Raw genomic sequence first — 27,963 nt, forward strand, 5'->3', positions numbered from 1 at the left:
TATTATTTCAGTGCATTCATAGATGTATTGAGATATTGTTGATGAAAGCTGCAGACAACCCTGCCTTTGTACTGACTCTCATCCAGATGAAGAGAAGGAGGGTCTGTCACAGATTGACACAGGGTCAGGAGCGGAATGATGTGGCAGACAGGTCCATGTCAATCTGATACCTACCAGATTCCAGGCAGATTAAACTGGTACATTTATTGAATTTCTTTCAATCCTTCACGGGCTGGACAGCCTCAGGATTTTTTTTACTTATTTACTGACATTATTTTCCTCTTCTATACCTTGACTTATGAGAGCAGAATTAAACTTCACGAGTTAACATGTTCCTTGCTGTCGGTTTGATCCTTTCCATGCAGTAGACTGTTAAAATACAGGTGATGCTAAGTGCACACATGGGGACCTGCACAGCTCCCTGTTCCTCCACAACCTTAAGACACCTGTCAGTAGAATTGTGATTTCACTCATTCACTCACAAAGTCCGTGTGTACAGCGGCTTGAAAATCTAAACTCACCAGGGATACACTCAGGTCGCCCTGACATCTGTTTCCAGTGGGGGACTGAACTGGCAGAGAGTTCTTTCAGGCAGAACCAGATGGATGGGCCCACAGGGAGGAGGAGCAGCATGAGAACAACATTCGGCCCTTTGAGATCGCTGTCTAATGCAGATTGCTGACGGATGTCCATGTTTCCTGCTCCTGATTGTCAACTGTACATCATATTTGTAGTCCTCTTGCTGAGCTGCTCATCTGCACTGTGCGGTGCAACCAATCTGAACCCACCAATCATAGACACATCTATAGGTCTCAGTCCGAAATTGCTTTAACTTAAGTATGAGACTGTGATCTGCCATTCTGGCTCCCCAACCAAGGTAAACATTTTCCTGCCTGAGCCTTATACAGGCCGATAATTGCTGCTGATGCTTCACATCGATAGCCCGGCACTTCACAGCACAGTCCAGTACACAGGCCCAATCTATTCTCTCTCTCTCTTTTTCTTTCCTCATGCACTCAAAATCCGACCCTTGAATGATGTCCATCGAAATTTGTTTGCCAAATCTTGATGTGAGGTCTATTGCCAGCCTTGATAGGCAGATGAACGTGACACACAAATCTTCATGTGCCATCTGAGAAAGGCTTCAAAACCAGAAGCAGGAGAAAGTCATTCGACCCATTGAGCCTGCGCCACCATTCGACTTGATTGTGCTTGAGCCCCCTCTCAATGTCATAATGCCGCTTTCTCCCCATTCCCCAGGATGCCTTGAGAGTGTAGAAATCTATCTATTTCCTTATTAAACATATGCAGTGATTTTGCCTCCACATCTTCTGTGCTATAGAATTTCACAGGTTTCCCAAGCTCAGTGAATTTGTTTTCCCTCACTGCAGTCCTAAATGGCCATTGCTACATCATGAGAAGGTGAACTTTTGTGGTTTACCCCCAGCCAGAGGAAATAACATCTCCACATCCTGTCTTTCGAACCATGTCAGCATTTTACATGTTTCAATAAGTTCCCTCTGAATTTTCTTACCGTGGTGCATACAAGACGAGTCACCAAAATCTCTTCTCATTCAACAATCGGGAATCAAATTGGCCAGCCTCTGCTGCACTTTCTACCTGTTAAGTATGGCCTTATACTAGTAAGGAGACAAAACCTGCACACAATTCTCCAGATGTGGTCACACTAAGGCCCTGTACAGCTGCAGCGAGATACCCTTGCTCCTTTAGTGAAACTCCTTGCCAATGAAGGCCAACATAGCATTTGCCATTGTAACTGCTCGGTGCATCTGCATATTTCCTTTCAATGATTAGTGTGCAAGGGTACCCAGGTCCCTTTGTAAATCATTTCCCAATATTTCACCATTTAAGTAATACTCTGCCGCTCTGTTTTTTCCCACTAAAGTGGATAACTTTCCACTGATCCAGCTCATTGCAGATCTGCCATATATTTGACCACCCACCCAACTTGTCTCAATCACCCAGATGTCTCTTAACATCTTCTTCACCACTCACATCCCCACCAAGTTTCAGATTGTCAGCAAATTTGGAATATTTGCATTTGAAATGAAAACTGAAAATGCTGAATAAGCTCAGCAGGTCTGGCAGTATCTGTGGCGAGAAGCAGAGTCAAATTTCAGATTTCAACAATCCTGCCACACAAACTCTGCAGAAATATTGCATTTGGTTCCTTCATCCAAATTATTGATATAGATTGTGAATAGCTGGGCAAGATACTGCAGAAAATGGAAACCTGGAACAGAAATGCTGGAAATATTCAGCCGGTCAGGCAGCATCTGTAAGGAGAAATAGAATTAATGTTTCAGGTTTCAGTGGGTGGCACGGTAGCACAGTGGTTAGCACTGCTGCTTCACAGCTGCAGGGACCTGGGTTTGATTCCCGGCTCGGGTCACTGTGGGGAGTTTGCACATTCTCCTTGTGTCTGCGCCGGTTTCCTCCCACAGTCCAAAGATGTGTGGGTTAGGTTGATTGGCCATGCTAAAATTGCCCGTTAGTGTCCTAAGATGATTAAGTTAGAGGGCGAAGCGGGTAAAATATGTAGGGACATGGGGGTAGGGCCCGGGTGGGATTGTGGTCGGTGCAGACTTGATGGGCCGAATGGCCTTTTACTGCACTGTAGGGTTCTATGATTCTAACGCTGATGAAAGGTCATCTCGACCTTTTACTATATGAAAAAATGTGGGATTCTCTCTCCCGAGAGCCTGTGGATACTGGGACGATTGAAGCTTCCCAGAATATCAAGGGATATTGGAGATAAGGTGGGTAAATGGCAATAAATTAACCATGAAACGCGGAAAAGGGCTGAATGGATCACTGCTATCTTCCTCTGAACAGTTCAGTCAACCCGGTGAGATGTTAAACCAAAAGCAGCGTCTGTCTCAAGTGGATGTTTCAAATGCCAGGGTTAAGAGCAGCAGGGGAGTTTCCCCGGTGCCCGGATCAACATTCCTCCCTCAATCAGCACCACCAAGGAGGAATTATTTGCTCATTCACCTGCTTTCTCTCTCTCTCTCTCTCTTTGGGACCTAGTGTTTTCAAAGTGGCTTCTGCGTTTCCGAGTTAACGGCAGTTCCTGCACTTGTGAGTAATTCATTGCGGGTGCAGTCAGTTTCTGGGATGGTTTGAGACTCTGTGAAGTCGCCTTTCATTGTTACAAAGCGCACCGCTGCCACCTGCTGACAGAATCTTGGTGCTGCAGGAAGTTTCTCTCTGTCGACGCTGCCCAGACCCCTCATTATTTTGTAAGCTTCTGTTCATTCCGCACTCAACAGTCCCGATCTCTTCATCGGCTTTTTTTAAAAGTCTGTCAAATTCAGATTTTAAATTGATTCTTGGTTAGTTATAATTTGTCATTTAAGAAGAGAATTCAAATGTTATTGCACGCCTTGTGTGTCGAAGGTTTTCTTGATTTCACTTCTTGAAGCTCTTCGTCTCATCTTTATGCAGTAAGAAGTCTCACAACACCAGGTTAAAGTCCAACAGGTTTATTTGGTGGCAAAAGCCACTAGCTTTCGGAGCGCTTGCTGCTCTTTCATCAGGTGACGAAAGACTTTAACCTGGTGTTGTGAGATTTGTTCCTGTGTTTACTCCAGTCCAACGCCGGCATCTCCCCATCTCATCTTTATACCATACACCCTCTCATCTGCTCCCGAGTCCTAGAAGGAGCAAAATAGTTTCTCTCCATCTACCCTGTTGTCAATATAGGTATCCTAAATCGATGCAGAATGGAACAATGAGGAATAGGAGTAGTGATTCAATCACAGACCCTTACGTCTGAACCAGAAAGTCCCTTTGGAGGATTTGGTAACCAGAGAAGGGGGTTTATGGATTGATATTCCTTCTGAGACTTCCACCCTATTTTCCAAAGTGAAATAGTGTATGAAGATATGAAACATCGATTTGAAGATACTGAGGTGGAGAAACAATTTCTATCGATTTAATTATTAACAACGTGGAAAGAAATAAATTGCCTTTAAACACTTGCATTTGTGACCAAATTTAGAATTGCAGGCTCAGATAAACAATAGTCTAACAGATGTTAAACAGTTTTGTTGACAAAAGCACTCTGGAGTAATTTGAAGCTGAATTCTTCAATGTCTCACACAGACTCAGCTGTCTGGCAGAATCAGATCCCAATTCTCGTGCACCACGATTGTATGTAGAACATGCGGCTCTCTATATCTTCTCGGACTCTGAACTCTCCTCCTGGTCGTCCCAAGGGCAGTCACTCAGCACTCGCCAACATTCACTGCCCGATGAAATTTGCAGACTTTGTAGAACAAGAAAAAACTGTGACCATCAGACTAAATTTGGAAATACAATTCGAGAACAGTGATTCAATTTATAAACTAAATGATTTGAAACCAAATCAAATGATGTGATACAGTTAATATACTAAATTTACAAAAACACGGTGGAGGACGGGATTGGATAATGAGTGTTTCTCACTAATCCGTTTTTAATAATTTAATAATATTGATTAAGAGACATTAACATCCTTCCAAATTGTTCTATGTCAATGGCGGATTACGATACCCAAAATGCTCAGGCTGAGTGAATACGATCTATCGCCATCAGAAAGCTGAAACGTTCGGGGTGGAGCAGCTCAGTGGGGTCGGAGTGCAGGCTCAGCAGCAACGAGAGCGCCTCTCTGGGCCCAGTCTGAGCCGCAAGGCCCAACGAGTGCCCCGGGGGAGATCGGTAACCATAAAGCGATGGGGCAGCACCTTCCCCATCCGAGCCGCCGCTTCCCGGATTCTCCTCCCCTTTTCATTGAGTCGGACTCACAACAAAGGAGCCGATCGGAACGCCCAAGGGAGCATGCGCACTATCATCAATACCGGGGGGGGGGGGGGGGGAGGGGGCGAAGGGAACCTGTTGGATAGAGCGGTTTCTGGGGCGCGTAGCATTGTGGGATTTAATATCGCCATTACTCAACAGATTTGGTATGGTTTATTGCAGCCTGACGGAAGGTCTGTTTCTCTCCACAGATATTGCCTGAGGTGCTGAGTATTTGCGCGGCACAGTGGCACAGTACCCAGCACTGCTGCCTCACAGCACCAGCGACCCGAGTTTGATTCCTTGCTTGGATCACTGCCTGTGCGGAGCTTGCATGTTCTCCCTGTGTCTGCGTGGGTTTCCTCCGGGTTCTCCGATTTCCTCCCACAGTCCAAAGGACGTGCTGGTCACGTACATTGGGCCATGCTAAATTCCCACCCTGTGTACCCGAACAGACACCAGAGTATGGCGGCTGGGGGACTGGGATACAGTAACTTCATTGCAGCGTTACTGTAAGTCTACTTGTGACAAAAAAATTAACTTAACTATTTCCAGGATTTTCTCTTTCATCTCAGATTTCCAGTATCCTCACCATTTATCCTTTGTAATATTGCCAATGTTGCTCACAGAACCGAGGTGAGAAACACAGCCAAAGTAAGTGCTGATTGTTACCAGACAAGAACGGTGAGCGCAGAATTGTCTTTTGTGTAAGTTGCATCAGTTTGAATCTGAGTGGAGATGGCAGGAAATCCGTTGATTTCAAAGTTGCGCGCTCTAAGCCCAGTGGAGCTCAATAAATTCCAGCGTGAGATTGCAAAGAAATGTAGATTCTCGAGGAGTTTAGATCGCTAAAACTATTTGATACGTGGAGTGCCATGTAGAAGCTAACTTTCCTTCTGCAGCAACTACCCAACCATGACCACGACTATCTCAAAGATAACAGCAACTGATACATGGGACTACCACAATTGGAAGTTGTCCTTCATGTCACTCTCCATTCTGACTTGGAAATATATTGCTCTTCGGTCAGTGCCACTGGGTCGAAATCCTCCGAAGCACTCCTGAGCAGCCCAGACGGTGTACCTACAGAAAATGGACTGCAGCGACTGAAGAAGACAGATCACTGTCACCTTCTCAGGATGGGCGATGTCTGCATGGATTTCCTCCCTCGGAATAATGGTAGGAAGGATTATTACTTACGTGGAGAAAAACTGCAGCAGGCGACAGTGCAGAGGGACCTCGGGGTCCTTGTGCATGAGTCGCAAAACCCAGCCTGCAGGTGCAGCAGGTGGTCAGGAAGGCGAATGGGATGCTGGCCTTCATAGCGAGGGGGATTGAATATAAAAGTAGGGAGGTCTTGCTGCGGCTATATAGGGCATTGGTGAGGCCGCAGCTGGAGTACTGTGTGCAGTTTTGGGCGCCGTACTTACGCAAGGATATTTTGGCCTTGGAGGGAGTGCAGAGGAGGTTTACTAGGCTGATGCCGGAGTTGAGGGGGTTGAGCTATGAGGAGAGGCTGAATAAACTAGGCTTGTACTCGTTAGAGTTTAGAAGAATGAGGGGAGTTCTCATTGAGACATAAGATGATGAATGGGATGGATAGGATAGAGGTGGAGAGACTCTTCCCGCTCAGAAAGGACAGTAGGACTAGGGGGCACAGCCTCAAGATAAAGGGGGGGGTGGGCGGTTTAGAACGGAGTTGAGGAAGAACTTCTTCACTCAAAGGGTGGTGAATCTCTGGAATTCTCTGCCCGTTGAAGTGGTGGAGGCTACCTCGCTAAATATTTTTAAGAAGCGGGTTGATTGGTTTTTGATAAGAGAGGGGATTAAGGGTTATGGGGAGAGGGCGGGAATGTGGAACTGAGCCACGACAGATCAGCCATGATCTTATTGAATGGCGGGGCAGGCTCGATGGGCCAGATGACCTACTCCTGCTCCTATTTCTTATGTTCTTATGTTCTGTGCAGTAAATATTGTCCTAGCCTAGAGACGCCACATCCAGTCTTAGTTGTTTTCTTGTCTGTATTCTGACTCTGCGCAGTCCTCCAGTCACTGTGTATGAAGTGAGAATATTTTTTTAAAAAGTAAATCACGTTCTGCTATGTGCAAATCGTTCCCCTCTAAATTGTTCCCATCTATACCGTTGTAAAAGGAGTTTCCAAAATACATCACTATCAATCCAATCCAGTCCAGGGGACACAGAGGCACAGTGATGAGCACTGATGCCTTCAAGCGCCAAGGATGTGGTGCTTCAATGGCAGTGCTCCCATGTGTCAGTTGCTGTTACCTTCGACACGGTAGTGGTCATGTGTTGGGAAGTTGCTGCAGAGGGAAACTTAGCTCCGGGAGGTCTCAACAATCCCCATCCCACAGCTTTCCTCTCCCTTGCTGAACATGTCCTTTCTCTCAAAACAATTCTCCTTTAAGAGATCTCACTTCCTGCAACTAAAAGTAATGGCTTTAAATTATTATTTCACGTTGGAATGTGTCTGCTCTGTATATTCTGAAATATTCCTTTAAAGATCTGCCACCACCTCTAGGGATCTATCTTTTATGCACATTTGCTATTTATCTTTATCTAGCTCTGCTTCCATTACTACATGATTGCCCTTATTTATGGTTAAAACACGAAACTTCGGTGCACTCTTCCCTCCCTAAAACTGAATTTAAATTTCAAACGTGTCACGGTTGCTGCTGTCTAGCGATACCTTCATTATGAGTTCATCAATGAACATTTTCTCCCTGCACTATACCAGCACGAGTATAGCCTGCCCTCTGGTTGGTTCCACGATGTGCTGTTCTAAGAAATTATCCCACAATTATTATATGAACTTTTCAGCTATGCCAATTTTTCCCATCCACTGTTTTCAATCTCATTGTAGATTCAAAACATCCCTGATTATTATAACACCGTTCTGACAAGCTCTTATTATCTCTTCTTTTATAGACTGACCTACTGTGTCGTACCAATTACGGGGCCCTACACCACTCCCACAAATGACTTTCACATTTATAATTTCTCACCACAATGAAAGTTATACTTACACCCTGAGTTGCAGACCTCAGGTCAACCCTCTCTAATGTGCATCATTTATTTAGCGAGCTACCTCTCTATCTTTTCTCAACTTGCTATCCTTCCCAAATATCACATTGCCTTTCCATTCGATGTCATCCTGTCGCCGTATCTTTGCAAGTATCAGATCATACTTATTCATTTATATTCGTGCTTTCAGCTCATCTGTTTGTCTTAAATGCGACGTACAGAGCCTTACGTTTTGCCATTTTATTATTTTTATAGCATCTAGTCTTATCTGCTGGGTTACTTTGAATTTGTAGTCTCTGCTCCTTCCTGTCACGGTCTATCAGTTCCGATATTAATACTTTTTCTGCCCTGTCTCCACTCTTTGGTATATCAGAACTTCCCAAATTCGATCCATTGCCCCTATATTTAGTTTAAAACTCTATCTCTCTCTCTCTCTCTGCTTCCCTTATGATGCAGCTTGGTAAAACATCAGCCCCAGCACAATTCAGGTGTGGGCAGTCCCAACGGAACAGATCCCACTTTTCCCAGTACTGCTGCCAGTGTCCCATGAATTGAAACCGACTTCTCCCACACCGGTCTTTGGGCTTTGCATTCATCTCCCCATTCTTATTCACTCTGTGCCTATTTGCATATGGCTCACACAATAAAGCAGAAATTGTTACGTTTGAAGTTTGTGCCTTAATTTGATGCCCAGCTCCTCAAGCTGACTAAGCAGAAAGCCTTTCCTCGTCCTGCCTATGTCATTGGTACCTCCATGGAGCACGACCACTGGATCTGCAAGTTTCTTTCCTGCCCCGAGCAGATGTCCGGTTCGCTGTTACTGGGCAGGAAACGCATCCAACTGAATTGTGTCTCTTTGCTGCGGTGAAAAGTGTCCATTCACCTCGCTCTGCTGCTCTACTACATACTGATGTGCTCCCTTCACATTTGAATGGCACCTTGCTCCCCTGCCCAGAAGTCTATCCTCGGTCACGTTGGTTCCAATGAGCCCAACGCAAACTGGACAAGCAGCATGTTATCATCCGATTGAGCAGGTCGGCACTCAACATTGAATTCAATAATTTTGCACTATAACCGTTCTCCGCCATTGTGAATATTTTTAAACCTGTAACTATTTTTGTGCCAGGGTAAACCCTCCCCTCCTCTACCGGGCCATCCGTCACTCGTTCTTCAGCATTATTTTCTGTAAGGACACTGACTTCTGTTCTTCCATTAACATTTTCTGCTATATTACCTTCACACCGCTGTCAGCTCTTTGTGTTGTCCATCACACTGCCTCTGTCTCGCACTCTAAACACATGTGCACTACAATCTCTCCGAGCTCCCACCTCTCATTGGCTGTCCATCTGCTCCAGCTGCCCCTCTCTCTCTTAAACAACATATAACCCATCACATTTCTCACCGACTCGAAAAGTTAACTCTCTTTCTCTCTGCACAGACGCTGCCAGACTTGTTTTCGCGGCACTTTCTGATTTTATTTCTGTAGACTTGTTCTGCAAATAAACATTCCAAGAACTGGGCAGTAAGCGTCTCCCACTTAGAGCTCCCTGTCAGCTGTGAATCAGCTCTGGGTCAAAAAGTGCTGGGATCGAATCTCACTCCAGATACCTGGGACATCACCAAGGTTTGTTATGAGATTCTGTTCTTACGATAACCCAAATGTATTCCGACTTTGCAATGATCACCCCGCTGTCAAAAACCTCATTGGTTTTCAGGCGCTGTGGGTGTCCCCGGGTTTGGGGACACGCACCATAAAAACACAGCACTTAACTTTGTAACAAATAAAACCGAAAATCACAGCTACAACTCACCTAAATATCTTTCTAGTATTTGTCATTTTCTTGACAAGTGCAGTACTCTCTGCTCCAGGAGGGGCTGTACATACATTCATACAATTCCTTGCATGGATCTGGAACATTCACCGTGTTTCACCACAGGGTTTGTAATCGGCAGCGAGTTCAGACTGGAGAACAATGCAATGGGATCTCTATCCCGCCCATCCCCGTCTCCTCCCTCTCTGTGGCTCCACTGTCACCATTCTCCAGTGTCCAACTCACCCCCGAAAGAGTTCAATGATTCCCCTCCGGGCTCTAACCCTGTTTCTCCTTCACACTGAGCGAAGAGTTAACAACCCGCCTGACAGTCGAGAAGACAGATTAATTTATAATAATATTTCTCTGTGCATTACAGTAAACGTCATCCGGAAACCGCGGACCTGAAGGTGTTCAGGAATGCAGGCACATCCCACAGTTAAACCGGTTTGAATCAGGAAGTGCTGAGAGTGAACATGGCTTCGAAGCAGCTGGTCAAGAGTTTGAGTGAAGAGACAACTTGCCCCATTTGTTTCGATATCTTCACTGATCCGGTAACACTGGATTGTGGCCATAACTTCTGCCGCTCCTGTATCACCCAGTGTTGGGAAAAGGATATAACCTCCTGTCCGGAATGTAGAGAGGAGTTTCCGGAAAGAAACCTCAGGGTAAATCGGGCCTTAGCGAATCTGGCCGAGCAAACTCGACAATTAAAGCTGAATCCGAAAGAGAAGGAAAGTAAATTTCACTGTAGGGAACATCGGGAAGAACTGAAGCTGTTTTGTGAAACTGACCAGAAATTGATCTGTTACACTTGTAGAGATTTGCAGGAGCACAAATCTCACAACTTCATGGAGATTAAAGAGGCTGTTGAAAAATACAAGGTAAAAGGGAAAATATTTATAAACTGACGTTTTCATCGCATTTTCCTGCTCTGACACTTTCATTCTGTGATTTTCTCTCCCAATCCCAGGATCAGCTCAAATCTTCCTTAGATTTTCTCACAGAGAAGAAATTGGCAATTCTAGAAACAGAACAGAAACAGCAAGGAAAGATTTCTGAAGTTAGGGTAAGGTCTCTCTGTGCTGATTTTCTGGGATCTCGGTTAGTTTTGTTCCCTTTATCACGGGACATTAATTATGTCTCACATTTCATTTGGTAGGAACAGTCGAGCAGTCTGCAGACCCACATCACATCCGAGTTCACTAAAATGCACCAGATTCTCACTGAGAAAGAGCAGCGATTACTCAGAGATCTCAGGGAAGAAGAGGAGTGGATTCTAGAATCAATGGAGAGAAACCTTCGAGAGATTCAGGAGAATTTAAGTTCTATCGAGGAGAAACTCTCAAAGTTGCAGAAACAGATGGAGCAAAAAGACGAGCTGATATTTCTGAAGGTGAGGGAATATATTGTGGCTCAGTTCAGGGAAACTTCACACAGTCACTAAATAACTGACGATGACTGTGAAATTAATATAGAATTTATGGAAAAAATAGAAAGCGAGTGAAACAATTTTTGACAATTCTTATTCTCTGCAGTTGTCACAGAATTAATCCCTCGTCACTGCCAGCAAAATTTCAGGAATACCAGCAACTTCCCCGGAATGAGTTGTCCTGACCTGGACATTGGGTTCCGATTATTTCCTGGTGCCTTTCGTGTCATTTTCGACTGGAATTGACATTGTAATTCAGTTCCTCACAGCACCGGGGACCCGGGTTCGATTCCTGCCCTGGCTGAATGGGTGGACTTTGCAAGTTCTCCCCGTGTCTGCGTGTGTTTCCTCAAGGTGCTCTGGTTTCCTCCCACACTCCAAAGATATGCAAGTTAGGCTGATTGGCCGTAGTCAATTACACCTTCGTGTCCCAAGGTTAGGGGTTTAGCGGCGTAGGTACGTTTTGTTATGGGATAAACTTGTGTAAGAATTAGTGTCGTCTCGATGGCCCGAATGACCTCCTTCTGCACTGTGCATTCTTTATGATTCCCTAATTCGATGTTGTGGGTTTGTCTGATACAGTGGGTGAGAGAGTCATTCGTCTTAACTGGGATCGAGAATCTTATATTATCAACTCTACAGCACATAGGGGGAAAAAAATCCTTTTATCTTGTCTGTGCTGATTCAGTGAAAGAGCTTTCCAATTAGGTTCACTCCCACATCTCTTTACTCTGATTGGAAACAAATGTTTCCTTAACAAGCATATCAAAGTGCTCCTCAAAATTATCATTGAATCAGTCTTCTCCTTCATGTCAATCAGTTAGCACGTTGCAGATTATCACAACTCATTGGATAAAAGAAAATTTCCTGTCTTGCTGTCCAATTATCTGGAATATTTGTAAACCTACCCCCCCCCCACACACCCCCACCCCCCACCTCCAATCTCTGTGTTACCGGCTTCTGCTTCAATTGTAGTACTTTGTTTATGTTGTCTTTCCACATTCTTCATCGCAAAATGTATCGCATTACACTTCCGTACAAAATCATATCTGCTCTGTGTCTGCTCATTTCTCCACCCTGTCTATCTCCTCCTGAAATCTGGTACTATCAGCCTCAATGTTTGTGTTTATATATTTCAGGAGGAGACTTGTCGAAAGAGAAGGTAGGATATTCTTTTTACTAAAACTTTAAAAAGGTTTGGTGATAAACATTCAGAATTGTGTTGCAACGATTCGGACTTCTTTCCTTTTCTCAGTGCCTAAATTATATTCTTGATTTTCTACTCACAAAGTCACGCTGACTGTTCCTAATCAGTCCTTTCCTCTCTAAATGTCCGCAGGTCCTGTCTTTCTGCATACCTTCGAACAACTTACCCACCACAGACCTTAGGCTCTTCGGCCTGTAATTCCCACGCTTTTCCCTGCGGCCCTTCTTAAACAAGTGAGTGTGTCTGAAGCTTGGTGGATGGCCAATTTGCCATCCTCCAAATTTCAGAGTCACTCATTCAATCCCACACACACTCTCTCACACACAAAATCCCACACACATTCACTCACTCCCACACACACAGACACACACTCACTCACACACACATACACACACACTCAATCCCACACAAACTCACTCACTCACACACACACACACACACACACACACACACACACACACTCACTCTCAGACCCACACATGCACTCCCACACACACTCACTCACTCACTCCCACAATACTCACTCCCACACACGCTCCCTCACATTAACACGACTACATACACTCAGTCATCTCCTCTAATGTTCATACACACACTCACTTACTCAATCCCACATGCTCCCTCATACATACACACTTGGTCAGATCCCACTTGTGATAGTGTGGTCACTAATCTGTTATCAGACTATGAACCGTTCTCTTCACATGAGTGTTTCCATTCTGTGTTTTTGTATTTCCAATTTATGTTTTGCTCAGTTATAGGCACAAGATTAACCTTTCAGTTTGGGATACATTCTCTCCAACAGGAAGAGTGCTGGCAGTTGGGAATGTTGGAATAGCTTAAACATTGAAATCCTTCCAAAAGTATTGTAACGAAGATGAATTTTTCCACATCATTTCTTTACATTTACAGGATCAGTGATGAATTTCAGCAACTGTGTGTAACAGATGCCGGCCTGTCTTTTGGAAAGTTCAGAGGTCCTTTACAGTACACAACGTGGAGGGACATGATCAACTCCATTAACCCCGGTAAAACACTGATTTTTCCTGATTATAAATCCAGATGTGAGAGGACTAAAGGGTGTCCGAGGTCCCGGATTAAATGCTCACATTTCCGCTTGTTAATTCCTAGAATCTGTCCGTTGTCATATTTTGCTTCCTGTGGGTTGGTCTGGGTAAGTGTCTGAAGCCATCAAGTGTCAAATTAGTGAGGGGATCTATACAACCAGAGGAATAGAGCACCAATCTCAGGATGTGAAATGGAATTTCTAGAGGAGTAGTTCTGCTGACTTCTTAAGCATCCTATATCAGGAAGACATCAAAGCATGAGAGAACCTGAGCCAGCTGGAGCTAACCTGTAATGATGAATGAGGCACATTAGACACGAGAAGGAGATGAAGAAACTGCGAGTCTAAAATAAATAAGGAGAAGTGTGATGATTTTATTGAGGAATTGAAGCATGATGGAGAAGATAAACATCTACAGGTTTAACGCAGTCACAGCGTCAATTACAAACTAAGGATATCCTTAACCTTGCAATAGGGAAGGTGATGAGTCCATTTATATTGAGTGAGTTTGATTTTATGAGTGACTCCAGAGATCAAGCAATTTGTGAACGCAATGCTCTCTCTTTGATCAGAGGTCCAATCAAACCCTGAGATCGGGCTTCAGTTCCAATTTTGTTGGCCAGTTTTCCACGGGTTTGCAGTGAGGGGAAGTGCTTGGCAGTCCTTGAGGAAAAGGCGAAGTAGAGAAAATCCATCGACAACCCGGGGTGAGGTGTGGGTGGTGCCAGGATTATGGAATATGGTGGGTGGGATGACGAGACAGGAAGTAACATAGCGGCGAACAGCTTTGTGAGCAAATAACTCACCTTTTGGTCACATTGACATCATTGCAAAAGAAAAAAAGAGGAATTTTCTCCGTTTTAACGTAGGATATTAGAAATCAATTTGCGAATAGTAACGGCCCTGTAACAGCATTGTGATAATGGTGAATTCAGTTGTTTTGATGATGTTGTTTTCGGTATAAGTATTGAGCAGGAAACAAGGGAGACTCCTTACATCATTTCCGATGGGAGTTTCCAGTGGTCCCTTTCAGACCAGTGATTAAACCGTTGTATAGACTGTTCCTCTGGGTGGGGCATCACCATTCAAAGGAAGATCTAGATTGTATTGAGTCTCCAGTTATAGCAAATGTCTCCAGTTTGGATAGAGAATGAGGCTTCTCCTTGTGTTTCGTGTAGGAACACTGGATAACTATTTTGTTGCTGCCACGTAATTGTGGGTGTTTGATGACATTTGTGGGAAGCAGGTAGGAAGTACTGTGTGTGAATTTAGTCTCAGGGTTGCTCCGATTAAGGTTTAAATCGGGGAGATTCTGCAACGTAAATCATTCCCAACCATTTTACCTGGACGGTATCAAAGTGAATGTGTAAGTGTAAACGTTGTTTATCTCGCTGGCGTATTTTGAAGAGATTACAGAGAGGGTCGATGAGGATAGTGTTGTAGATGTGGTGAACAGTAAATTGACTTCAAAAAAGCGTTTGGAGAAATAGTTTCGTCAGAAAAATTATTGCTAATAGAATATAACGGACAATGCAGACAGGAATGAAAAAGTGGCTGAGTGTCAGGAGACAGCAGTTGTCAATAGATGTTTTTCAGGCTGCAGGAAGGTTTATAGTGGACTTCCCCAGAGGTCAGGATTATGTCGCTTGCTCTTCTTGAAATATATTAATGATCTATATCTTAGTCTCCAGGGCACCATTTCAACATATCTGCATGTTGTGAAGCTTGTGAGTTTTGTGAACTGTGAGGTTAATCGTGGAAAACTTCAAAAGGGCATGAAAATAGTGGAATGGATGCACATGTGAAAGATGAAACTAAATGCAGAGAAATGTGATGTGATTCGTTTTGCTAGAAAGAACAGAGAAAGACAACATAAAAAAAGATACAATTATGAAGAAGTTGAAGGAGCAGAGTGTTATGGGTGAACATTTGCATAGGTTATTACACGTGACAGGACATGCCGTGAGTGTGGCTCATAAAGCATACTATCCGAGACTTAGTGAAAATCTCCCGTGAAAAAAGCCTTATTGCATGATTGACATATAATGAACGTTGTAAATATTGACTGCAATTGTACATGTAATGGGTAACATTCATTATTGGAACAAACTGATTTTTTTGCACTTAATGTACTGTCAACTTTCAAGAGTAATCGAATATGTTGTTATAAATGTTAGGTAACAAATATTTTGAGAAAAGTGATACGGTTTTGTTTGGCTGCTTCTTGACATCCGCAGGGCAGTTTTTCTAATGTTGGCAGAATTCCCTCGTGAGGAGGAGTTTGCAGTATTAACTGAACAGGTTGTTTCTCTGGTGTTGCTGCTTCGGAGGTTCATGCTGAGTGATCCGTCCTGTTTTATTTTAATCACTCTTATTGTCGCGGTTTGACACAACGATATCTGGGCCATTTCTGATGGCAGGTAAAAGTCACCCACATTGTTCAGGGTCTGGACTCACCGGCAGAGTAGAGCAGATTTCAATAGAATGGAATATCCGGTGCGTGACGGAACAAATGTTAATCCACCTGTTCTGTGCCGCCGTCTGTTTCCAATTTTACCCCCTCTCTCTAAATCACTGACTGTGTTATTTTAACTTTCCCCCAGCTCCAGCCTCTCTGACTCTGGATCCGAACACAGCGAATCCCCGGCTCATCGTGTCTGAGGACCGGACCAGTGTGAGACTCGGAGACAAACGGCAGCCACTCCCTGACACCCCGGAGAGGTTTGATCCCTTGGAATATATCCTGGGATCAGAAGGATTCACATCAGGGAGACATTACTGGGAGGTGGGGGTGGGGGAGAAGACAGAGTGGGAAGTCGGAGTGGCCCGAGAGTCTGTGGACAGGAAAAGAGTAATCCTCCTGAGCCCTGAGCCCGGGTTCTGGCTAATGGGGCTGATACCTGCAAGAGGCCATTTCGCCATCAACTCCCCGCATGAGATCCCCCTCACCCCAAGTGTGAATCCCCGGAAGATCGGGGTTTTCCTGGACTATGAGGGTGGACAGGTGTCATTTTACAATGCGGACAACATGTCCCATCTCCACACTTTCACCCACACTTTCACTGAGAGAATCTTTCCCATCTTCAGTCCAGGATCAAACATCGGTGATTATAACCCAGCACCGCTGACAATCTGCGGCATTAAAGGTCTCTAACAGATCCATCCCATAATTTCACACCGTCTCCCTGCCTCCTGCCAGTGTGGGTCTCAGTCACGTGTGGAGACAGAAGCCAGGTTAACATATTCTGGGTATAAACCCTGTATGAGAACTGGGAACTGAAAGATCAGCAAGGACTCCTGTAGGGCTGGGGGAAAGAAGGAAAGGAAGGGAAGAAACAAATAGAAGCTCATTGTCGAGAGGAACTTACTGGTTTGAATGAGCGGTGAACTGCAGGAACCCGGTGACCTTCCTGCTTGTAATGTTGCTCTAATGGCGGTAGGTGGCGATAGATCACCGTGTTTGAGATAAGAACATAAGAACATAAGAAATAGGAGCAGGAGTAGGCCATCGAGCCCTTCGAGCCTGCCCCGCCATTCAATAAGATCATGGCTGATCTGTCGTGGCTCAGTTCCACATTCCCGCCCTCTCCCCATAACCCTTAATCCCCTCTCTTATCAAAAACCCATCAACCCGCGTCTTAAAAATATTTAGCGAGGTAGCCTCCACCACTTCAACGGGCAGAGAATTCCAGAGATTCACCACCCTTTGAGTGAAGAAGTTCCTCCTCAACTCCGTTCTAAACCGCCCCCCCCCCCTTTATCTTGAGGCTCTGCCCCCTAGTCCTACTATCCTTTCTGAGTGGGAAGAGTCTCTCCACCTCTATCCTATCCATCCCATTCATCATCTTATACGTCTCAATGAGATCTCCCCTCATTCTTCTAAACTCTAACGAGTACAAGCCTAATTTATTCAGCCTCTCCTCATAGCTCAACCCCCTCAACTCCGGCATCAGCCTAGTAAACCTCCTCTGCACTCCCTCCAAGGCCAAAATATCCTTGCGCAAGTACGGCGCCCAAAACTGCACACAGTACTCCAGCTGCGGCCTCATGAGTCAGTGCAGATTCTCAAACTGAGGACTGGGAAATCTTTAGAGGAATCAAGGAAAGAATTCCTTTGGAGGATGAAAGCCAAAAAGAGGAACATAAGGGGGAAGAGGAAACGAAAGTGAAAAATCGCAGACGTTCCAGTTCATATGTATTGGTAGGTTTTGAGGGACAAAGAGACAGACAAAGACATAAAGGGGTGCGTAAGAGAGTGGCGAAAAATAACCCATGTCCCGCTTTGTATAAATTCCCAGTTGTCAGTATTGTTCTCTGAGGACACCTGTCAGTATTTCCATCCCAATCTTCCCAAATTCCCTCCATTCTTCAGTGTGATTGACATTTGGGCTGCCATGGTTTTCAGCGGTGAACCTGACATTTACTTTGGGTAGGAGGGGAGGGGAGGAGGGAGAGCAGCTGCTGCTGTGATATTCGGCTGTCTTGACTTTGAGCTCAGGCAGTGAACAAGTGCCGTTATCATGCTGCCTGGCATGCTGAGTCATTCCATCATTTTCTGACTGTCAGTTTGACTGACTTCAAACATTGGGTATGTTTCAGTGATGTAACTTTCTTTCATGATTAATCAACAGTGGCAAACAGGACTCCGTTTGTAATGGTCTGTGAAAATGGTCTGCCCAGAATGTAATGTCTAATTCTGTACTCCAACAAAATTGAGGGGAAGGAAAGCTGGGTGTTTGTGGGAGGTTTTATTTCACATTAAAATAGGAGCCTGCTTTTAGTCTCTTTAAACACTAAGGTTCCTGAGGCAACACATTCCAAGCCCACTCCCGCTACCACCCAGAAGGACAAGGGCAGCAAATCGCTGGGAACACAACACCACAACCTGGCAGTTCCCCTTCAAGTCACTCACCACCCTGACTTGGAGATATATCGTCACTTCTTCACTGTCGCTGGGTCAAAGTCCTGCAACACACTCCAGAACAGGACTGTGGGTGTATCTCAGGGACCACAGCGGTTCGAAAAATGCAGCTCAACACCTTCTTTCCGAGGACTGGGAATAAATCTTGGCCTCGACAGCGATGGCCACATTCCATAAATGAATGGAAAAAAAAGAAAATGATGTGACACTGCTGTGAATACTGATTTGACAGTCTGTTTGTGTTGACCATGATTTGTGAACTGATTGGATTTGTATGACATTAACACACAATGTTTAACCACTAGAAAAACAGTTCCGTTGCTGCACTGGAATGTTAGTGAGGTCACAGTTATCATTTATCTCTGGTTTGTCCGGTCTGTCTCACCACTGACCACATCAGTGAATTGGCCCTGAAATCTGTAATGATTTATTATTGAAGCACTCTATCTATGAAAACCTTTGATATTGTGGCTGTTATTAAACATTATAATTTACATTGTGAATCCAGATACATTTCTGAAGAATCAAAGGTGACAGGAGGGAAAAAGCTTTTTATTAAGGGGCAGCGTTTCTAACTTGAAATGAACGGACTGAGAGGGCGGTGGAGGCAGAGACAGTCAGGGCTTTCAAAAGAGGATTGGATCTCTACCTGAAGAAGAATTTTGAGGACATTGAGGTAAAGGCAGGGGAGTAACATTGATCTTGCAGAGAGCTAGCACAGACGAATGGGACCGAATGTCCTATTTTTGTTCTTTAGCCATTGTCTAATTCAGCGATTTTCCGAATTTTGATTCAATGATGACTGATCTGTCCCTCAGCTCCATTTACTCACCTTGTCTCCAATTCACTACAGTTTACATCAATCCCATCCAGAATCCATAAGAAATACCAACAGCATCCTCCTGTTTCTCAGGAAAAAGGGGGCCTGGAATTCTGTTCGTCATCACACGCAGTAGGAAGGGTGCAGAGGAGATTCGACAGTTGTTGCCTGTGCTGGGGCATTTCAGCTCTGAAGGGAGGTTAGAGAGACTGTTTTTTTCCCCCTTGCAGCATAGAAGGCTGGGAGGTGCCGGGTAGGGAACTAGTCGAGGTGAACACAATTATGACAGTCATAGATAGGGCACATCGGACGAAACTCCTCCCTTAGTCGATGCATCAATAATCAGGGACATCCATTTAGGGTCAGGGCAGGAGATTTAGAGGGGATTTTAGGAAAAACCTTTGCACCCGGGGAATGGTGAGAACCTGGAATTCACGACATGAAATGGTTAAAGACGATGGAACCCGCAAAACATTTAAGAAGCGTTTAGATGAACACTCGAATGCCATAGCATGCAAGGCTACGGGCCAAGTGCTGAAAAGTGGGATTGGAATAGATAGGTGCTTGATGGCAGACGCAGACACATTTGTCAAAGGTCCTCTTCCTGTGCTGTAAAATTCTATGACCATATGACTCGACCGTCTGCGTCTGATGCAATGAACTATGGACTAGGTGCTGGGAGATTGGATTAAAATGAGCGGCTAGTTTATTTTTTCTCTGTTTGTTTGGCCGGCACAGACAAGATGGGCTGAATGGCTTCTTTCTAACTCATATCTTTTGAATGGTTCTGTGCTATAATACTCCATAGCTGCCTTCAGTCCTTCAGTCATTTCATGATGATATGTGAAGGGAATAATATTGGCTGAAACCTGGTCTATGTGATGTTGTGGACCTCAGGGAGAGGCCAAGTTTGACGCTTCTGACTGAAGATTGTTGCAAATGCTTCATCTTGTCTTTTGCACTGATGTTCTGAGCTCTCCCATCATCGAGGACTGGGATATTTGTGGAGTCCTTTCACCCTTCTTTAATTGCATTAAACTCGATATAATTCTTGTTGTGGCTCTCTATAATTCTTACCCACATAAAATCTTGAAGTTCCAGTTCTGCCTCTACCGGATACTGGATATGCATGACTACAAATTATGTCAGAACCAGATTTTATGATAGTTAAGAAAAATATGTTTTTATTATACAAACCCAAAATCTAGATATAGTCATAAAAGCTTTCCTTCTGTATAAAAATAATTTGAGTTAACATACTTTTAATAAGCACGAATATTAAAAAACGCGCATATGTATCTCTGAGCTTTAGGCTTATTTGGCTGCTACGGATCAGAAGAAATTGCAAATTTGCATCGACACAGATTTGATATGGACAGTGTGGTTCCTGAAAACAAAAACAAAGAACAAAACAAACCTTTTCACAGCAGCAATCGGGCCTGAGCGGCCGGAAGACGGCAGCTGGTCACATTAAGAATTCTCTTCTTCTCTGGCATTCAACAGAAGTGGATGTAATCACGGTTCACTTAAAATGTGGACGATTTAATCAATGCCTCAGGCGGACCCATGAAAGGACAACAAGGAAGCAACCGTGTGTAGTATCAGGACAGACCCAAGTACACTGTCAAAGGAAAGCAACGTAAGCTGTAGGAGACCACAGCAGTGCAATAGTCTGAACTCATCGGTACAGGTTTACAGCCCTACCAATCTTACAGCTAAATACTATTTCCCAATCTGTGTTCAAACAGAAAATTCTGCGAATACTCAGCAGCTCGGGCAGCATTTGTGGAGAGACAGAGAACCAGGGTAAAGGTTTTAGTGGATGGAATGCTCATTTGTAATGAAAGCTCACACATTCTCATCGTTGGATCCATTTCACAAATTTTTTTCTACACGCTACCCCGATGCCTTCACACGCTCGAAACTGAATTTGCCACAATACTCGAGTTGAGGCCGAAACAATGTTGTATAAGGGGTTCACTCTGAGGACCAGTCATATTGAACTCGAAACGTTAACTCTGCTTCTCTCCACAGATACTGCCGGACCCGCTGGGTTTGTTCAGCATGTTTTGTTTTCTCTTACTTCTAATTCAGTGATATCTAGATATCAACATAGGAACCAGAGTATGCCATTCAGCCAATTGAAAATGTTCAGCCATTCATTAACATTGCTGTTGATCTCTATCTTAACTCCATAGTCCATATCCTGCAAGAAATGCTCTGAAATCCATGTTTTTCTGTTTCACGATGAAATTCCAGCTCTGGTAAAGACTAATGATTCTGAGAGACTGTGTGAGGGGTGAGGGTGGAGACTGTGTGAGGGGTGGGGGTGTAGTGTGTGTGACGGGTGGGGCTGGAGAGTGTGTGAGGTGTGGGGGTGAGGACTGCATTGCCGCTTGGGGGTGAAGAGTGTGTGAGGGGTGGGGACCAGGGAGTGTCTCGATGTTGGCGGGGGTTTGGTGGAGGAGGGTCTTCTGGTCGTAGGAAGAGGGTGTGGCGCGAATGAAGCGGCACCCTGAGCCACTTCAACTGTTAATCCTTTGGCCAGGCTCCGGTTAAAATGACTGCTGTATTTTCCTTCATAGCGGATGCTCCTGAGATTGTGATTAATTGCTTTCGGGTGCCGTCAGTTTCTGGGATGGGTTGATGTTACAAAGCGCACCGCTGCCACCTGCTGACAGAATCTCGCTGCTGCAGGAAAGAATTCCCCATTGAAAACGGCCCAAAAAGTGGGGACTGTCTTTGAATTTGACAGTCCAGTCCCACGCGTTGGGTCTGATGTCCTTTCTCCGTGTTGGGTCATTCTCGGATTCTTATGTACTCTTAGACGTTATTCTGATCAAATCCACATCGTGATAATTGATTTCATTCGATCCTATTCTTTGATTAAATGTCCCAAGATCATCATTGGGAAAGAGCAGCGAAAGAATCCCACATTAATATCCACAACCATGTGGAAAATACATACGGATTAGGATTCGCTATTAAAGTGTAAGTTTTGGTGAATACTCCAATATTTAGCTGACTCTGACTTTGCACCACAAAAATCAATATGATTGACATTATTGTTCCTACGGAAGGGTCCAGTAATGTCCAGTAATGGTGGAGGACAAGTGATTGGTGAACTTACGAATTGAACAGGATCACTGGCGGTCTTGATATGGTGACAAGTCTCACAACACCAGGTTAAAGTCCAATATGTTTATTTGGTAGCGCAAGACACGAGCTTTCAGAGCGCTGCCCCTTTATCGGGTGAGTGGGAGTTCTGTTCACAAACAGGGCATATAAAGACCTAAACTCAATTTGCAAAATAATGGTTGGAATGCGAGTCTTTACAGGTAATCAAGTATTAAAGGTACAGACAATGTGAGTCGAGAGAGGGTTAAGCGCAGGTTAAAGAGATGTGTATTGTCTCCAGACTGGACAGTTAGTGAGATATTGCAAGCCCAGGCAAGATGGGACGTTACAGATCGTGTGACATGAACCCAAGTTCCTGGATGAGGCCGTCCTCGTGTGTCCTCTTGGGTTCATGTCACACTATCTGTAACCCCCACGACTTGCCTGGGCTTGCAAAATCGCACTAACTGTCCTGGCTGGAGACAATACACACCTCTTTAACCTGTGCTTAACCCCATCTCTACTCACATTGTCTGGACCTTTAAGATTTGATTACCTGTAAAGACTCGCATTCCAAACATTATCTTGTAAATTGAGTCTGTTTTTATATGCCCTGTTTGTGAACAGAACTCCCACTCACCTAATGAAGGGACAGTGCTCCGAAAGCTTGTGGCTTGTGCTACCAAATAAACCTTTTGGACTTTAACCTGGTGTAGTGAGACTTCTTACTGTGCTTTACCCCGGTCGAATGCCGGCATCTCCACAATCTCTATGTGGATATTTTGGATTGGGAAAATCAACTCCAATCTGCTACACTCCGAGTGTCGGTTCTTCTGATGAATTTTCAGCTGAAATTCACTCTGCAGAGCGAATTGTTTGACGCTCACCTCCGGGTATCTCCTTCGACAAGACAAAGGATAAAACGGAGAGGGGAGTTTAGTCAATGCATCGTTCACCCTGGAATATATATCTAAATTATGTCTTTGTATATTTTATTCTCATTTAATGAGTTCACTGTTAACTCATGTCTTACTTCTATTTGAGAATTTTGCAAGTATAAGAATAAAAAATACTGTCAGCAACTTTAAACAACTTTGCTGAGGCCACACTGGAGATTTATGTACAGTCTTGAAGACTTTATCTGAAGGAAACGGTCACTGCCTTTCAGACAGTGCCACCAAAGTTCTGTATGTGGATTTCTGGGGAGTGCTCGATGAGAAGGAATGAGTAGATTCTGTCGATATTACACAGAGTTTAGAAAAATCAGACGTGATCTCATTGAAATATAACATTCTTAAAGGACTGCAAAGGGCTGACGCTGGGAGGATGTTTCCCCTAGTTGTGGAGACTTGAACGAGAAGTCTCATCAGCAATTACAGTAATGTTCCTGCAGTGGAAATCCAGAGGCCGAGATTAATGCTCTCGAGTCTTGAGTTCAAATCCCACAGCTGGAGAATTTAAATTAATTCATGAAATAAATCTGGAATAAAGAGCTAGCCTCAGTAATAACGACAATGAAAGAATGAGGTTGTTCCCAAGGAAGGAAATAAAGCGTCCTTACCAGGTCCAAGTCCAGATAACTGTTGTTTACTCTGAAATGGCCCAGAACACCACTCGATTATACCAAACAGCGGTGGAAATGTCAAACAAGATTAAATCAAAAGCAACTACTTGGCATTCACCGAGTCTTCAGATGTGGCAAAGGCAGATTCTGCCCAGACAACCCATCAGAGACCCTCGCACTGACATTTCGGGATTTGTGCCAAAATTGGGAGATCTTCTCCGCTGACTGGTCACTGGGGAGTTGTGAATGGTGCTAAACACTGTGTAATTATCAGCGATCATCTTCATTTCTGACCCTATGATGGATGGAAGTTCATTGATGAAGTAACTGGAGATGGTTGAGTTTAGGACAGAAAAAATGCAATCGTCCGGTTGTGTCTGTGAACCTTCCCCACTTCTTGGGCCGTTTTCAAAGGGGAATTGTTTGCTGCAGTACCGAGATTCTGTCAGCAGGTGGCAGCGGTGCGCTTTCTAACAATAAAAGACTTAAGTTCACACAGAGTCTCAACCCATCCCAGAAACTTACTGCACCCGCAATGAATCACTCAGAGTAGCTGCACTACCCTTCACAGTAAATCCCACAGATTGTCCTCTGCTAACGGCACTCATAACAGCAGCAAGGTGGCACAGTGGTTAGCACTGCCGCCTCACGGCGCCAGGGACCCGAGTACAATTTTGGCCTCGTTCCACTGTCTTGTGTGAAGTTTGCACATTCTCCCCGTGTCTGCGTGGTTTTCAGGGGGACTAATAGGTTAAATACCAAGGGTTAAATTACCTCCTTCTGCACCGGAGGGATTCTATGATCCAATTCTATGATCATACTCCTGATTAATACAGAAAATAAAAATGACAGGGACACATTCACAATGCAGCTTTGTCAGTTTTGACAAAGGCTCATCTGCACTCGAAACGTCAGCTCTTTCCTCTCCTTACAAATGCTGCCAGGCCTGCTGAGATTTTCCCTTTTGCTTCCAGATTCCAGCATCCGCAGTAATTTGCTTTTTTACATTCACAATGAACAGTGCAGATATTCTCTCCGGTAAAAACTGCAGCGGATGAAGCGGGTTACGTTATTCTGGATGGTGCCGAATTTCGTGTGTGTTGTTGGAGCTGCACTTTACCAGGCACATAGAGAATATCACTTCAGAATCCTGGCTTGTGCCTTTTATAGGATGAGAAGACTTTGGCAGATGAGTCACCTACTGCAGAATTCCCAGCCTCTGATCCTGTTTCACAATATTTGTCTGATCCGTCCAACTGTGTTTCTGATCAATGACACCACAGGTTATTGATGGTGCGGGACTCAGCGCCGGCAATAGAAACATAGAAGACAGGGGCAGGTGGAGGCCATTCCGCCCTTCGACCCTGTTCCGCCATTTTTCACGATCATGGCCGATCGTCCAACTCAATAGCCTAACCCTGCTTTCTCCCCATAACCTTTGATCCCATTCGCCCCAAGTGCTATATCGAGCCGCTGTTTGAATACATTCAATGTTTTGGCATCAACTCCCTCCTGTGATAATGAATCCACAGGGTCGCCACTCTTTGAGTGAAGAAATGTCTCCTCATCTCCGTCCTAAATGGTTTATCCTAAATCTTCAGACTGTGAGCCCTGGTTCTGGACACCCTCGCCATTGGGAAGATCCTTCCTGCATCTACCCTGTCTAGTCCTGTTAGAATTTTGTAAGGCTCTATGAAATCTCCTCTCCCTTCAACTCCCCTCATTCATCTGAACTCCAGCGAAAACAATCCTAACCGAGTCAACCTCTCCTCATACATCAGTCACGCCATACCCGGAATCATCCTGGTAAACCATTGCTGCACTCCCTCGAGAGCAAGAACATCCTTCCTCAGAAAAGGAGACCAAAACTGCACACAATATTCTAGGTGTGGCTGCATCAAGGCCCTGTATAATTGCAACAACACAACCCTGCTCCTGTACTCGAAACCTCTCGCAATGAAGGCCAACGTACCATTTGCCTTTTTTACCAGCTGCTGCACCTTCATGCTTACCTTCAGCGACTGGTGCATAAGAGCACCCAGGTCCCCCTGCACACTCCAATCGCCTAATTTGAAGCCACTCGGGTAGTGATCTGCCTTCTTATTTTTGATTCCAAAGTGAATTTAGCATTGCCGTTAAATATCACGGGGCGTTGGTTAGGATCTCCCCTGTTGAAGATGCTGTATCTGAGGAGTTGTGAACTGGACTGAGCACTGTGCAATTATCAGTGAATTTTCGCATTTCTGACCGAATATCGGAGAGAAGCTCAGTGAAACTCTCTGCCTGGTGTCTGGAAGCCATGGGGAGTTTCAGCACTTTCTCATTCAAATTGCTGAGGTCACATTTCTGTGGGTGAATCCCACCCCTGTTCTGTTCAGCTCCCTGATGTGTGACTGTATTTACCCTGCAGTGAGTGAAAGTTATATATCAGACATTAAAAGACCCAATCCTTAATATATCATAAAATACAGGAAGCACTCAACAGATCAGGCAGCATCAATAGAGAGAGCAACACAATTCACTTTTCAAATCGATCGCCTTTCATCGGAACTGGAATGTTTTACAGAGTAAATAATTTCTCAGCAAGGACAGTGTGGGGGAAAAGGGCGGAGAATAACAACAGGGAAAGTTCTATGAAATGGTGCAGGACAGGAGAGGTTAAATGTCTAAAGGTGTAACGGTACAAAGTAAAAGAGAATGGGGAATGGGACTGGTGAAGAAGCATAAGGTGGTTCCAGAGCAGTGTTAATGGTTACAGCAGAATAGTAACGGTGGTTAGAATCTGAAATTCCTGAATTCAATGCTGAGGCTGAAAGGCTGGAAAGGGCAGAATGGGAATATTCCTAATTCCTGTCAGGAACAACTGACACTGCATTACCAGAGCTGTGCATAAGCGGCTGTTGGAGAGATGTGTCAATGTCCTTTTAGAAACGAATACAGCTGTTAACAGTGAACTCAGTAAATTAAGATTAATAATTATTTAAGAATACACTTTCGATGGAACATATCGGGATCATAGTAGATTTTATGCTGTTCAGTGACTCTATGATCCTCTGTGAAGTCTAACGAGGTCCATGGAGAGAGTTCAGTGTCCAACATTTCATCCGGCAGAATGAATCCTATTGCGATTTTCACCAGCTGAACGACAAACCAGGAGTGCAGTAGATTGGAGTTGACTTGTACAAGTCAGAATCTAGATGCCAAGGCTGACAGAGACCCTGTTCAGATCCTGATTTCCCCAATCACTTGTTCTCCACTGTTACTGTTGTTAAATCCTCGTGTTAGCACAACAATTTATATTTAAATAATTTTTATTGCGGATTTCAAAGCCAACTAATTCTAGCAGCATAGATTGAATTATTGCAGAATTTCAGTCTGTAAATCCATCTCGTCGAATGGTGAGCTCATTTTTTTCAAACAGACACAAAACAAACTCCATATACAACCTGCGCGGTACAAAATCATCTGGTAATCCAAGCCTCCCTCTCAATGCACCAACTCTCTCTACCTCAACCACTCCATGTAACAGCGACTTCCACATTCTCCCCACTCTCTGTGTGAACAAAGTCCGCTGGATATTGGAGGAGAGATTCCACTTCAAATGTTCATTCATCAGTTCAAAGCAAATTACTGCGGATGCTGGAATCTGACGAAGAGAAATCCAGACTGGAAACATTAGCTCTGTTCTCTCTCCACAGATGCTGTCAGACCTGCTGAGATTTTCCAGCATTTTCTGTTTTTGCTCCGTCATCAGTTGATGTTTCTCTGGGTCAGGGTCCCCGGGGCGGATTCATAAGCATTTATAAAACCGCAAGTTATTCTTTCTAGAAAATGTACCAAACTTCACAGATCGAACCCTCTAAATATCTTCCCCGTAGCTTTTGTATAAATTTCTCTTTGACATTTATAGTATTTGATGTTTTCATGTGAGCGGCTGCAGTCATGAACACAATTCAATTTCTGGATCTGGATCTGACACCGAGTTTCACCAGAATGGTTTTAATCGGCAGCCAGTTCAGACTGAAGAGAAATGTAATGGAATCTCGATCCCGCTCATCTCTCCCTCCTTTCTCCCTCACGCTCTCCCTCTCTCCACTGTCAACATTCCCGGGAGCTCAACCCGCCCCCAACAGGGATCAATGAATTCCCTCCGTTCCCGTTTGGACCGCGCCAGTTTTTATC

General features: G+C 44.4%; 1 protein-coding gene across 1 annotated transcript in view; it reads left to right on the plus strand.

Annotated features, from left to right (window-relative positions):
- The window catches only part of LOC145337769 (uncharacterized), a 69,148-nt gene that overhangs the window by 23,290 nt on the left and 17,895 nt on the right, over nt 1-27,963 (plus strand). Inside the window, 8 exon segments of the mRNA XM_080182615.1 lie at nt 4,600-4,722; nt 8,538-8,707; nt 8,799-8,877; nt 9,330-9,467; nt 10,113-10,538; nt 12,226-12,248; nt 13,206-13,321; nt 13,425-13,467. Coding sequence (XP_080038741.1) covers nt 4,600-4,722; nt 8,538-8,707; nt 8,799-8,877; nt 9,330-9,467; nt 10,113-10,538; nt 12,226-12,248; nt 13,206-13,321; nt 13,425-13,467 — 1,118 coding nt within the window.

This window comes from Carcharhinus amblyrhynchos, unplaced genomic scaffold, assembly GCF_965287045.1.
Source record: "Carcharhinus amblyrhynchos unplaced genomic scaffold, sCarAmb.v2.hapA scaffold_73, whole genome shotgun sequence".
NCBI lineage: Eukaryota > Metazoa > Chordata > Chondrichthyes > Carcharhiniformes > Carcharhinidae > Carcharhinus > Carcharhinus amblyrhynchos.